We start from the raw sequence: 13102 nt of genomic DNA, 5'->3' as shown, positions 1-13102 counted from the left end.
GATTATAATATTGAATTCAATTTATTTGATTTATACAGCACCAAGAAAAATAGGTGTTGACCTTGTAATGAAGTCTTACACATAATGCATTACATACTAACTTATGTATGGTGGACTCTCTAAATCCTTATGATTGTCAAAGCCAATCTGTCCAAGTGGGACTTGCACTGTGCCTTTGTCAGTTTGGGCATGCACAACTCAAACATTTGTCTGTACTCCCACAAACATAACAAGCCTTCATAATCAATAACTTAATCAGGGATGGATTACTGAACGGGCCTACCGGGTCCAGGCCCAGGGGCCCATGAGCTCAGGGGGGCCCTAAGCCAGAGCCTCTGCGTGAAGTCGCTGTTATGTATCTCTTATTTGTGGTTGAAAGGGGTGTATTTTGTTAATTTGCTGTTGGCTTTAATTGAGTGTACCTGCGCTGTGTTAGAAAATGTGCATGTGCTCCAGGGGCATAACTATAGACAATGCAGCCAGCGTGGAGGGTTCGTGGGCAAAGGAGACGCAAAGTCTTATTACTTTTCTCTTACAGTCAGTGTTAGAGTGTCGCTAGTTTAATGCGGCTGTCATCAACATATCATTTATTTTATGCTATATATGCCCTCAAAATGTCAAACCTGTCTCTGTCATGGTTTTCATAATTTTGGGGGGGAAATCATCAGTAGCAATCTATAACACAATTATATGCTTATCCTACATAAACTATAGAAACTATAAGAAAAACGATTGAATCTTTATTTATCAATATTTTCTTTGTTATTTTTGTCATATATAGATATGCAATGATGATTGCTGGGTAATATGTATCTTGTTGTCCAATGTTAAGTCTTTATTTGATCATGTGACGAGACAATACGATATACTGTAGCTAGTTTAGGCGCAAAATCTGAACGTCAAGACCGACAAGCTGACCGAGCACAGCCAGAGGCACAGCACACCTGCAAGCCGAACTACGCCTTTCAAACATAAAAGTGGTGATGCATGATTTGCTTTTTCAATGGACAGGGTAGCCAGCCCATTCAGCCTCTCCAGCCCCAAGCTGCCCCTCAGGTAGGTCTTAATCAGTTTCAATTTAGAAAAGGATCACTCGGCTGCTGCCCTGTCACATGTAATGTCAGAAACAATAGCAGGGCAGTGCACACCTCAACGAAGGTGGATGTTACGGAGTAGACTTTGACCTGTCTACTTTCCCAATAAAATAGCCAAAGTATCTAATTCGACCCTAAAGTCAAAAATAAAATATATATATACGCATAATGTGGTTTGTGTGTACGTGTTTTGCAAGCGCAGAATAATTTTTTCGAGAAGGGGGGGTCTTTGACATGTCCAGGCCCAAGGGTCCATGGTTTCATAATCCGTCCATGAACGTAATGCTAATGAGTGTGTCTCATTGTTGCAAATTTCCCATATGCTTGTCCAATTGATGTCACTTGACAACTGCAGTTTAATTTGCATCAGTCTAATTTACATCGCAATTCATCACTAAAATATATTGGCAGATAAAAATGAGAGCATCAGTTAAAATGTCATTGACTTCTTTCTGCAAACGAGCTTCAACATTTATTATATGGCTTAAGAACATCTGAAAGATTATAGATATAAAATACTACGTATTACAATATTCGAACATATATTATTTTCCCCTATAAACTAAAGGAACTGAAAATCCCAATCACTGCCTATTAAAGGTTGAGTCTGTTATTTCAAATGCAATTCACTTTTTGTCAAATTCAGCTAATTGCTACTCACGGCCCTCTAGCTATCCATTCGGTGTGTGCGCTCAAAAAAACTGGTCTTCGTACACAGTCCTGGCGCTGTAAATGGGAAACAAACATGGTGGCTTGGACCGACACATAAATTATTCCAGCCAATCAACATGTCAATAAAAGAGATGAGTAATGATTTTAGAAATTACACTGAAGTTAGTCTTAAACTAATTATAATTAGTTTCAGTTTAAACTGAAAAGGTTAGGTCCTAAAAAAAAGGTTAGATTTAACAAGCACCTTGTTCTTGTTTTAGACAACAAACCGTAGACTATATGAGAGGTAAAATAAAAAAAATCCATGTTGCTAACATCAGACACAACAGGCTGGCTAATGTTAGCTGTGTTTAATCATATGTTCCACAATGACTGTCAAATTATTTAAGCAGTGGGCTCTCGTAAGGGCCTCACATCCGACGACCATTCCCATGCTTCTCATTCTCACTGTATTGCAGTGTACTTCGTAAAGTGCGCGGTAGTAGACACAACCTCATTCTTCCCTAGCTGCTGGGGTGCATGAGAGGTTTATGCAATGATGACCATGATGGAAATACCCTTAGATTCAATCAAACATCTTGATGTATACACAACCATATTTTTTGAATGACACTGTTAATGACTTAAGAATATAACAATCAAGTGCCTTGTATTATATATTACCTTATATGAATCATGTACTTATGTAAGCAGGAACATGGCATTTCTGTGTTTCTGTGTGTGTGTAACTTAGAATATTAGGTGCCACTTAGTCTGTTTAGACCAGAGGTGATAAGAAGGGTCGAACTGTGCTTCTTCCGACCTTGCAAAACTTCCATCCTTTCCTCGGACGTCAGAAATCCATCACGTGGTTATTCCTACTGAACGCTAAACTTCTGTCTATATAAACCTTGTGCGATGTGTTTAATATTGCTTCACTTTCAGCCTTGTGCTGGGAGTGAGCCCGATTGCAATTGTTGTTTGTCTAATAAATATACTTATATGCAGCTCCGGAGTCCTGAGGTAACTGGGGTGAATTTTCACCTATCATATACCGAGATGATTGGCTCTATGGAGGTGCCCGAGTCCCCAAATAAGAACCCCTCAAAAAGGTTTTCTTTTAGCACCAGCCCAATTCTATCAAATATGGAGCTTTATGATAATCTTTCTGCACCCCTTCTAGATCTACTGTTGTTTTGTTATTATGGTTTGTATTATTTGTGTTAATTAATATTATTATACACAGTATGCGTTTCTTTTAGTTTATTATGTTAATATTTTAATAAGAGTAATAGTTATTAAGTGTTCTTGTTAAGATTCAAATGATCACTTATACTTTTTATCATTGTGACAGAACTCATTGGGACTTCTAAGTTTAGAGTTGTGAACCTTTTACTTTATCATGTATGAAGACAGCATTAGGACATTCAGCACTAGAGTATGAAATGTCAATGTATTGTACAATGTACAAGTAATAACCCCCACCTCACCCCGCACCACGCCTTCAAGGTAGCCATCCAAGCAACAAGTAGCGGAGCAAGGGGAAAAGTTGACATTTACTGACAGATGTACATTTGATAGAAGTCTATGTTTGACTAATATGGAAATCGTGTTGCATTTGTGGCAGTCTCTCTGTGATTGTGTGGGTAATTTGATTAATTTTACTTAAAGATAACAAGGGACAAATAAGGAAAAAAATATTTTCGGTTCAACAAACATTTACAGACAAGACTGTCCAGGACAAGTTGTTTCTGTTTCCCAGACATTTTCTCTCTCTCTTAGCCTCACTCTTCTGTATATGTGACAGTAGTCGCTGAGGCTATATGTAGCTCATCCTCATATTGTTTCTTGAGTCCCTGTAAATAGAGTCGAAGGCTGCCTGGATCCAATTGAGAATTCCGCGCTGTCTGGATTAGCCGTGTGGCAAGGTGGTAGACAGCTCGCTGACGGACTGTGTCAAAGTCACTGTGGTGCTTGGCCTAGGGCAGAATATGATATAAACATACTTAGATTACTATGATATAAACATACTTAGATTACTTATCGAGAAAAAAAAAAAAAAAAACATTCACAAAGGGGCGTTAAAGTGAGGAACATGGCGTAACACAGTAGCCAGGGTCTTACAGGAAGAGAGCCCTTCAAGTGCACCCAAGTGAAAGCAAATTAACCAAACCACACTTCACCCTCTCTCCTCTCTCAATTACACTCATTTCAATATGCTAACTATTATAAATAGGCGTAGGCTTCCTCCCTGTCCAGACTGATATAAAACGGCAAAAGCAAGCAGTAAATCATGATATTCATCCGATATTTTTACTATGACTACAGTGACAGGAAAGCTTTTCAATGTCATATCAGTGTTAGTCTCTTGCTTTACAGTTACCTACATGAAAATGTAAATGTGAAACGGTAGTCAGTGGGTACGGTGCTGTGCAGTGAGTGAACTTCACTACCCGACACCTTAAGAGACATGATAGCGACAGGTGCTAGCACCCATAGGTAAAACTCAGAATTTCCAAGATTATAGTTTATTTACTAGAGGAATAAATTGCATGTTCTATGAGATTATAAAGTCATACATTTGCCAGAAAAAAACTCATGCCCCTGTTGCCAAGAAGCCCAGAGTGGAAGCACTAAAGACCCAATTCAGCACAGTCATCCAAGGAAAGCTCTTGGAAATTTGAAAGGGTTTAGAAGTCAATCATAATCATAGGCCAACATTTTTAATTCAATGGCAATTTCCTCAAATAATTAGGCAATTGACTAAAACCATTGGTGCGTACGCCAGACATGAAGTTGGCGTGGAGGTTTACTCTTGATACTTTTTACAGTAGCCATAAAAAATGGCACACACAATGTTTTTGTGCAAACAAAACATTTGTACATGAGGCCCATGGTCACCAACTATGTCCTTGATGATGTCAGCTTACCCATAACTTCTGGCTAACTTTACCAGCAACTGCTTTGGCTTCTTGAATGATCGTCCTTGGTAACGCAGTCATTTCTGCTGCTCTAATGCCTGTGACACAAGCAACAGATAGAAGGTGAAATCTAACGCTCTTGCGGTGGAGCTAAGTATTCTATTTTAACAAGTTTAGGCTGACCTTGTATATTGACTAGGTGTGTGTGTGTGTGTGTGTGTGTGTGTGTGTGTGTGTGTGTGTGCGCGCATATGCTACCATAGTTCTTCTCCTCAGATTGCCCACTGCCGAGCAGGTAGGTGTATACCACACGCTCAGCGTCCTCCGCACGTGTGTGCTGCACCAGCATATGCTGGTTCTCCACATTGGGATACAAGCTCTGCAGCTGGCACAACTCCAAGAAATGTGTGGCAAACAGGGTAAAAGCCTGCAAGACATTTGGCATAGGTCAGCAAACTGACTTTCAACATATTAATGTATTAATTGTCTTCTCTTCTGAAATCTCTTTTTCACTAATTTGATCACAATGTACACTCCCATTCAAAAGTTGTAATCACCAAGAAAATTGCACTTTTTTTAGGGAAATTTTCATCAAATTCATACCTTTGTCAGATATCTTCAGTTTCTTGGGAATTTCTTACATGGCAATACAAAGAACAATAGACCTCATTCTCGAAAGCAGTTAAGAGAAAGTTAAGAAGAAATTTCATCTTAACTCCACTTACGAAGTTCCCGGGAAAATTCTGGCATTCATGAAAGTTCTCTCATCTGGGATTCGTTCTTAACTTAGAACAGAATTTAAGAACGCTAAATAGCAGTCCTAAATCGGCCAGTACATGAGCAAGACAGTTGGCAGCAATGTCATGCTGAGAGACCGTTTACATTTCTGAAATAGACTGTTGTGTCTTCTATAGCTCACAGTAGCATTGTCTGCTGTGTGCCCTTTTTAAAATCAAAATATCGTGAAACATTGCTCCTTTCCCCTTTGAACCCACATCCATGTCAGTGCAACAAAGCTAGCAGAACACATGATATTAATCATTGTTGTTTTTAGTAACACATTTGTGTTCTGAACTCCAATGAGGATTAAACTGTTTCTTTTAGGCATTTTTAAGCCATTAGCTGAACTTTTAACGGCACTTTACACGACACTGCAAGCCAGTTTGTTGACTCAAGTGTATTGAACTTGCGTGCAGTATAAATACGGCAGATGTCAATGGCCGGATTATCAGGCGGATAACTGGCCGGATAACAGGCAGGCTGGAAAACTAGACTGTCTGGCCAAACGCCAGATGTTTTCCTCATACTTTTGAGCTTTAGCTCGTTAATTAGATTGCAAATCAATGGAGAAAATGGAAAAACAACTTTAGCTTTCTCTGAGAGCACACAGCTGGACGCGAATATCAACTGACTGACACTGACTGATTTACAGGTAATGGACACAATGAAGCTTAATGTTCTACAGTCTTCGGTGCCCAATTCATCTGTGTTACTAGTACCTTCATGTTCAGCAGGAATTCACAAATAGCATGACAGATCCCCACACCTTCCTCTGCACTCGTGCCTCGCCCCAACTCATCAATAATGATGAGTGAACGATGACTCACGTTGTGGATTATATATGCAACCTGAAAGCAGATGCTTTTAAAAAAGATTGAAAAACAAACTCAAAGATACAGCACAGTGAAAAATCCAATATTATGAGTCAGTTGAGAAGTGGGTGGAAATGAATTTAGCAAGAAATGTAATGTGAGCTATTATAATTATGATCTGAGTCCCAGAGGAGCCCTTGATTTAGGCATAATGAAGATCAAAATGTGATTAAAACACCCTCAGTTATGTTGATGATACATGGTCATCTGAAGTAGGGCCAGACTGGAAACAAAAAAGCAGCCTGGAAATATGCTGTTAAGTGGCCCCGAGTTTAAATTTCGCCCCACGTCAAATTCAAACTCACACAAAATGTTTATGACTGTTGACTTATGCTTGATTTTTTTTATGTCTATTTGTCAAATGTAGGATATTGATTGATATGAACTGACGCTGCATTTTCATTTTGAGAGTCTTATTCAACATGCCTCTTTCATCTCCACCATAAATGTGGAAGAATTAGTCTCAAAGTCGTCATCAACTCCAATCCTTGTGAAGATTTGGTCAGCAATGCGAAAGGAGGCATACTCAGCAGGTACAAATGATCCTGAAAGAAACACACACACACACACACACACATTATATCTAAATCAGAGGCATGTTTTAATTATAACTGGATTTTCTAAATGTCTTCAATGCTGTCACATGTGACCCCTGTTCTGACTGAGGCAATTGCACTGATGAGTATTTATCAACTGACAAAAATGTTGGGGGAAAAAAACAGACAAAATCTCCAAGATGAAAGGAAAGCAGAGTATGTGGGGGTTATTTGCAGCCACTAGGCACTACATCAGTGTTGGAGAAAAATAACACTCATATTGTTAGCGTTAGTTATTGGTTTCAGGGATGTCAGAAAACAAATCATCTAACCAAACTCTTGGGTTAGAGTTAACAGATAACGAATGCGCACAAATATAATGCAAAATATTCGTTCTGACCTAAATACGAATACTGAACATCAAACTGTAATTTGATTAATTAATTTAGGCTAGAATCATCATGAAATGTGTTTGTACCATGTACATTGCTTATCAGCTCAATCTTGGGTATCATTCAAAGTTCATCATCATCATCATAATCATCATCAAAAAGCAAGAAGCACTAACCGATCTGAGCCATTATCTGGCACAGAGCTACTTGCTTCAGGTAGGTGGATTTGCCACTCATGTTGGGGCCTGTGAGGATGATGAAGTTGCTGCCCTCAGAGATGTAGGTGTTATTGGAGACAGGCTGTTGTCCGCGAATACGCTCGAGAATGGGGTGGCGGCCTTGCTTGATAGCAAGAGTGTCAGTAAACTCAGGACGCACTAGGAGTGGAGATGGGTGTTTGTTACAGAGTATACAACTAACATTTAGTCATTCATATACAAACAATTGCAAAAAATTGCGAATTATTTTTTTCATTGTTTATATTTTATGACCTATATTTTGAGAAGTATGCCATTGAAGGTGAATCATCAAACTGTAATTTTGTACAGAAACTGAAAGATGATTCCCCCAGGGGATTACATTGTATATGTTCTAACTAAATACTGGATTTCAATCGTTAATTGTCCTTAGTAAAAGTTTGGGGGAAAAAAAAGAATCTAAATATAGGACCAAGGTTGAAAAATCCTGAAGTTTCCCTTTAACGGCAATCTCACTCACTGGCTCTATAATAATGCATATAATAATGAAAAATATTTCCTTTCAGTTCATGTAGAAATATGACATCACTCCCATATAATGGATATGCACATGCACATACGGTGAACTACCAAGATTTTTTAACAATGCCAGCAGTATGTGAATGGAAGCAGCATGCTAAAAGGCTTTGGGCTTCGTAACAATATAATCAATTGTAAAGAAGCAAACTATGCAGTGTTATCCTTGCCCATGCCAAAATAAACCAATTTCACAAACAGACTGGCTTCTTTTTAGATAATCTGAAGTTGCAGTCTGTGATTCTAATCCAATACACTTGTCATCAAAGTTCAAATTGCTCCACAGTTCTCCATCTGTCCGTTCTGTGTGTGCACTCAAAGACACTCCGTGTTACACTGGTGTTTGTACCCAGTCCCTGCTCTGTAAACAAACAAGCAAAGTGGCTCAAACAGAGCCATACACTATTCCAGCCAATCAACGCTGCTTCAGGAGCATAGAGGGGAGGGGTGTAATTTTATTGGCTGTTATATTATATTTCGCCAGAATCGCAGATTCTACTTTTAATGTTTCCTTAGAAAACACATAGGCCTAAATACATATGTGGTAACCAAGGCATAAGAGGGATAACGACCTTCAAGGTGTCTTAATGTACAAAAACAATTGCTGCAACACTGCTCTCTGTCCTACATTTCGTATACTCTGAGACACCTCAGTAGCTGTTATCCCTCAATTATTGTCATTCCATTGTTTTTTTTTAATGTTCCATGAGTGCATACATGGGTTTTGTGAGCACACATACCATACTTGGAGACTGTACAGGCATTAGCTAGAGACAGCAGCATGTCCAGCATGGAAACAGCATCAGACAGCTTGTACAGGCAGTGGATTGAATCATGCACAACAGTTAACAGCTTACACACCACCCTAAGAGACAGAGGCAGTGAGAAAGTACAATACCAAAATAGCAAAAAAAAGAATGTTATGACATAGGAGGAAAAGAAACATGAAAAATCTCCTGAGGATAGTTGTTATGTAATAGGTTGGCTCTGTGGTAGTATAGAGTCAGTATGAGATACTCACACGTAAGACATATGGTAGATCTCACGTAAGGCCTCATCACAGCGATCATTCATTCGTATCAGATCCGCCGTTGTGAAGCTATAATTGTTCTTGTACTTGGTCACCTGTCACAGGCACAACATTGACACATGTGGAGGCATGAAAGTGCTTGTACAAAGTTTCAGAGAAAGCATTAACACCTCAACATTAAATATAGACTCTGACTACGGCTATGGAACCAGGACTATAGCGTGTGCACTACTGCTACAGAAATAGATTCCATAACAATAGTTTGAATATTATCGGTCCAGAATGTTTTTTCAACTATTGCCACAGACAAATGTTACGTAGATTTCTTTCTGTATGGCTTATTCCCATTCCGTAACGTTAAGAAACATGGTGTTTGTCAGTGGAGAGGGTCAAAAGAACGGTTGACTCCCCCGCTGTGGTTAATCCTAGTGCGGTGCTGAGTCGACGGAAAATAGGGCACTGCTTGGCACGGGTACCTTCGGTAGCGTGCTTCACAGTCCGCCTCCATGACGTTAGAATTACTGACGTAATCAATTAAATTAAAAAGGGCAGGAATGGGAGTCAAACCCAGGTCTTTTGCTCGGAAGTCAGCAATGTTAACCACTGTGCTTTCAATGCTACACTCATAATGGGGCGCATACTGATGAACTATTGACACAGATCAGTGGCAGTACTGCCAATCTTATCCCCACGGAATTCCACAGCAAGAGTCACTTCATAGAAGAAAAAAATGCTTAAAAAGGGCCGAATTTATTCTTGCAGCGAATTTTGCTTAGCTCTCATTCAGGTTGAATAGGTGAATCTGGGTAAAATCGGGGTGAATCCGGCACCCTTATTGTCTCCATGAATTGTTGTTTATATGCAACATCAACTTAATCAAGGAGAATAGACCATTGTATATCATAATTTAACCACTTGAATTTTCCAAACAGGTCCTAAAGGATAGCAAAACTTGCTTGCTGTTCTTGCGACTACACCCCTGGAGTGAAAAGTGGTGAGCCAAAATTTGCAAGGTGTTTCACTGTGTGGAAGCCTAGCGTAAAATGATATTAGCCAAATTGGCTGAGGATTAAATAAAATCTTAAATAGGAGTAGCAGGGTAGGCAAGTACCATGAGAAAAAAATTGCATTGCTATGTTTATTGGGAAACGTAAATAAAGCATTTTGAGATTACAACAAACTGTAGAAAAGTCCATTTCTCACATGTTGGTAGCACAAGAGGGCTCGAGAAGCAAAGCACAAAATGTGTTAAAAAGACCATTCATAATTACAGAATTTCATGCAACATACACAAATCATTCTATGGGCTACCACAGAAAATAATACTAAAAAGAAAACAGTACTGTCATGCAGAATAGTATTAACTTGCAATTAAGTAAGAGCCTGACCTTGATGAACTCTGAGGGGAGCTGTCCTCCGGGCAGAGCAACACCCTCAAGCCTCATCTGGATGAAGAAGCCTCGCGCTGTGCTGAAGCTGGTGCGCAGGGGCAGGCTATGCCTCTCTCCCAACTGACCCACTAATGCTGTGCATTAACAGCAGACACATTTAAAATAATACTTCTTGCTAATACTACTTCTGCAACCGGTTGACATTGGCTTTTGCCAAACTTTAATAATAGACTATTAAAGTGGAGTTTATTATAGTTCCCTATACTGGCAACTCTCAACTTTAAACTGCTTTTTATAATTGACTGATTAATACGGTTCAATGGTCATTTCACTGATTTCATCAGAAACATTTGATATAAGTGCTCATTTAAAAAACAGTCTTAATAGTCACCTGCGATGTCATCAACAATTTCAGTGTATGCTCTGCGGGCAATATCCAAGAACTCATTAATGTTTGGTCGTACAGCATAGCACTTCTGTGTGCGCATGTTCAGGCTGCCGGTCATGTAGTTGATGTCATCATTGATTACTGTCTTGATCTGCTCCAGAATAAGTTCAAATCTGAGACCATCAAAAAAAAGGTGTGGGATGAAGTGGGTGAAGTTAACACCTAACTGAATATACTTGTACATCAGTGAGTAACTTTTTGTGTAACTACCTCCTATTACTGAGAGAACGATTACAAAAAAACATGCTCTACAGGGAAGTGGAATAAACAAGAAGCAGTTCAACATGCACAAGGAAAGTTACAGCGTAGGCATATCACTTGGCAGATAGTGGAAGAGGAGGGTTTGGATTAGGTGACAGTTGGAAAGCATGGGGTAAGCATAATACTATCACGTCACCAGCTTCCACAAACGACTCCTTCTGAGCCAATTTCCAACTGTTTTAGACACATTGCCAGATTTAATTTAGATTATTGCCAACATATATAAAGTGGTCTGGCCTCCCCCTTTCTGCCCCTCACGCACTGATGAAATTATGAAAATATGCTTGGTTATGTCTGCAATGGTAGCTACACTGTATTTAACTGTATTCAAAGAGGATCTTCATCATGTAACACCATTATATCTCATATCTTGCTTTATAGCTTAAGAGAAGAAACAGTTTAGAATCAGTAATCGTATTACCATAAATGTAGACATTTCTCACCATTTGGTCACCCTCTAATTTGGAGTGATACCTTGTGAAGTTGCTTGAGAAGGACATGGAAAGTTAAAGAAGGCTTTAGTTCACAAAATACAAGTTCACAAAGATTTGTGGGCTATGGATTGCAACCAAATTGAGCCACTTAAGATCTCCTCCCACACCTTGGAACCTCAGACAGTGGGTAGGTGAAGTTCTCAGTTGTGTTTGGGTATTGCCACTTTGAGGCAGACAATGTCAGGTTGTAAAATCAAAATCAAACAACTTCACAAGGTATCACTCCAAATTAGAGGGTGACCAAATGGTGAGAAATTTCTAAATTTATGGTAATACGATTATTGATTCTAAACTGTTTCTTCTCTTAATATATAAAGCAAGAAATGAGATATTATTGTGTTATATGATGAAGATCCTCTTTGAATGACATAAGTTAAGAATTACTTGAAAATTGAAATATTTTTTTTATAACACATGGCCTCTCACCTGTTATCTTCCAGCATAGAGGAGTAAGCTTTGAGGAGTGCTGTTTTACAGCTCTTCAGGGCCATCTGTTAACATCATTAATATTTATTTATCAATAAATCACACATTTCAGATGTCATATGCAGTGGTATGCTCGAACAACTGCTACATTAATGTCTTCAAGCTCTTCTGATTTAAACTGTCACCTTCAGTCTTAATATTTAACAGCATTCAGTAGTATGTCTGAAAGGCATCTGTGTCTGTACTTTGTACCTCTTACCCTCATAGGTGGTACTAACTCCAGGGTGTGTTTTAACTGAATTACATGGGTGATCTTGGCCTCAGCCACCTGGACCTAAAAAGGACAACATACAACATTCAACTTACATCATTACACATAACCTGGAGAACCACACACAAACAATGACCAATTACATTGTATCATTACAGCTGAGTTTTTTCTCTGACACGTTTCATAGCATGTGATTAACTGTGGGATTATGGGTGGCTACATTCCCAGGAGGTAGGGCATTCTTACAGAGGGGGAACAAGTGATGAGATCGATTTAAAGTTACCAGCTATATCAAAGACCTATGGGCTCGCAGATGTGCTTGATTTGTGGAGACATTAGCCACATTTCTACTATGGGGCCAAGTGTGGGCAAGCTAACGTATTCCAAGGCCAGTTGCATTTCAGGCATGAAAACGGGTCAGGGGTGAAAAAGGTGAGAAGGATATTACCACTCTAGGGGGGTCCGGGGGCATGCTCCCCCGTAAGAAAAATTGTAATATTCCATATTTTAAAGCATCAACTGATGCATTTTGAGATGCTTTTTTGGCCAACCTGGGGAGAGCTGGAGAAACTTAACTTCAGCCATGAGTCAAAAATGATTATGGCCTCCTTACTAAGTATTATGCACTGATGTCACTGGGTCTACCATACAGTATATGAGGCACAATGTGGTAAGGGCACCACAAATGGCTTAATGCATAACCCCCACAAGAGATGGTGGACATGCTGTAACTTAACTTGTCTACTCTTCCATCATGATTGA

At 39.2% G+C, this 13102-nt stretch overlaps 1 protein-coding gene across 1 annotated transcript; it reads right to left on the bottom strand.

Annotated features, from left to right (window-relative positions):
• Positions 1–2939: 2939 nt before the first annotated feature.
• msh4 (mutS homolog 4) lies at positions 2940–12748 on the bottom strand. The gene is made up of 13 exons (XM_031580522.2): positions 12692–12748; positions 12329–12403; positions 12070–12134; positions 10832–11001; positions 10438–10574; positions 9041–9144; positions 8760–8884; positions 7423–7623; positions 6745–6863; positions 6166–6294; positions 4925–5093; positions 4676–4764; positions 2940–3724 (listed from the first exon to the last, which is right to left on the bottom strand). Exons 1-13 carry the CDS (start codon positions 12746–12748, stop codon positions 3530–3532), a joined length of 1635 nt encoding a protein of 544 aa, XP_031436382.1. The 3' UTR covers positions 2940–3529.
• Positions 12749–13102: the final 354 nt, after the last annotated feature.

The sequence above is a fragment of the Clupea harengus genome, chromosome 14, assembly GCF_900700415.2.
Source record: "Clupea harengus chromosome 14, Ch_v2.0.2, whole genome shotgun sequence".
Taxonomy (NCBI): Eukaryota; Metazoa; Chordata; class Actinopteri; order Clupeiformes; family Clupeidae; genus Clupea; species Clupea harengus.
Note: the sequence above shows the minus strand (reverse complement) of the source record. Positions and strands in the feature narration are given on the sequence as shown.

Coding starts and splice junctions, on each gene's coding strand:
- msh4 (XM_031580522.2), bottom strand. CDS start 12,748: ATGCCTGAAATGCAACTGGCCTTGGAATACGTTAGCTTGCCCACACTT. Junction 12,404..12,691: donor TGCCCACACTTGGCCCCATA/GTAGAAATGTGG, acceptor TGTCCTTTTTAG/GTCCAGGTGGCTGAGGCCAA. Junction 12,135..12,328: donor AGTTAGTACCACCTATGAGG/GTAAGAGGTACA, acceptor TGATGTTAACAG/ATGGCCCTGAAGAGCTGTAA.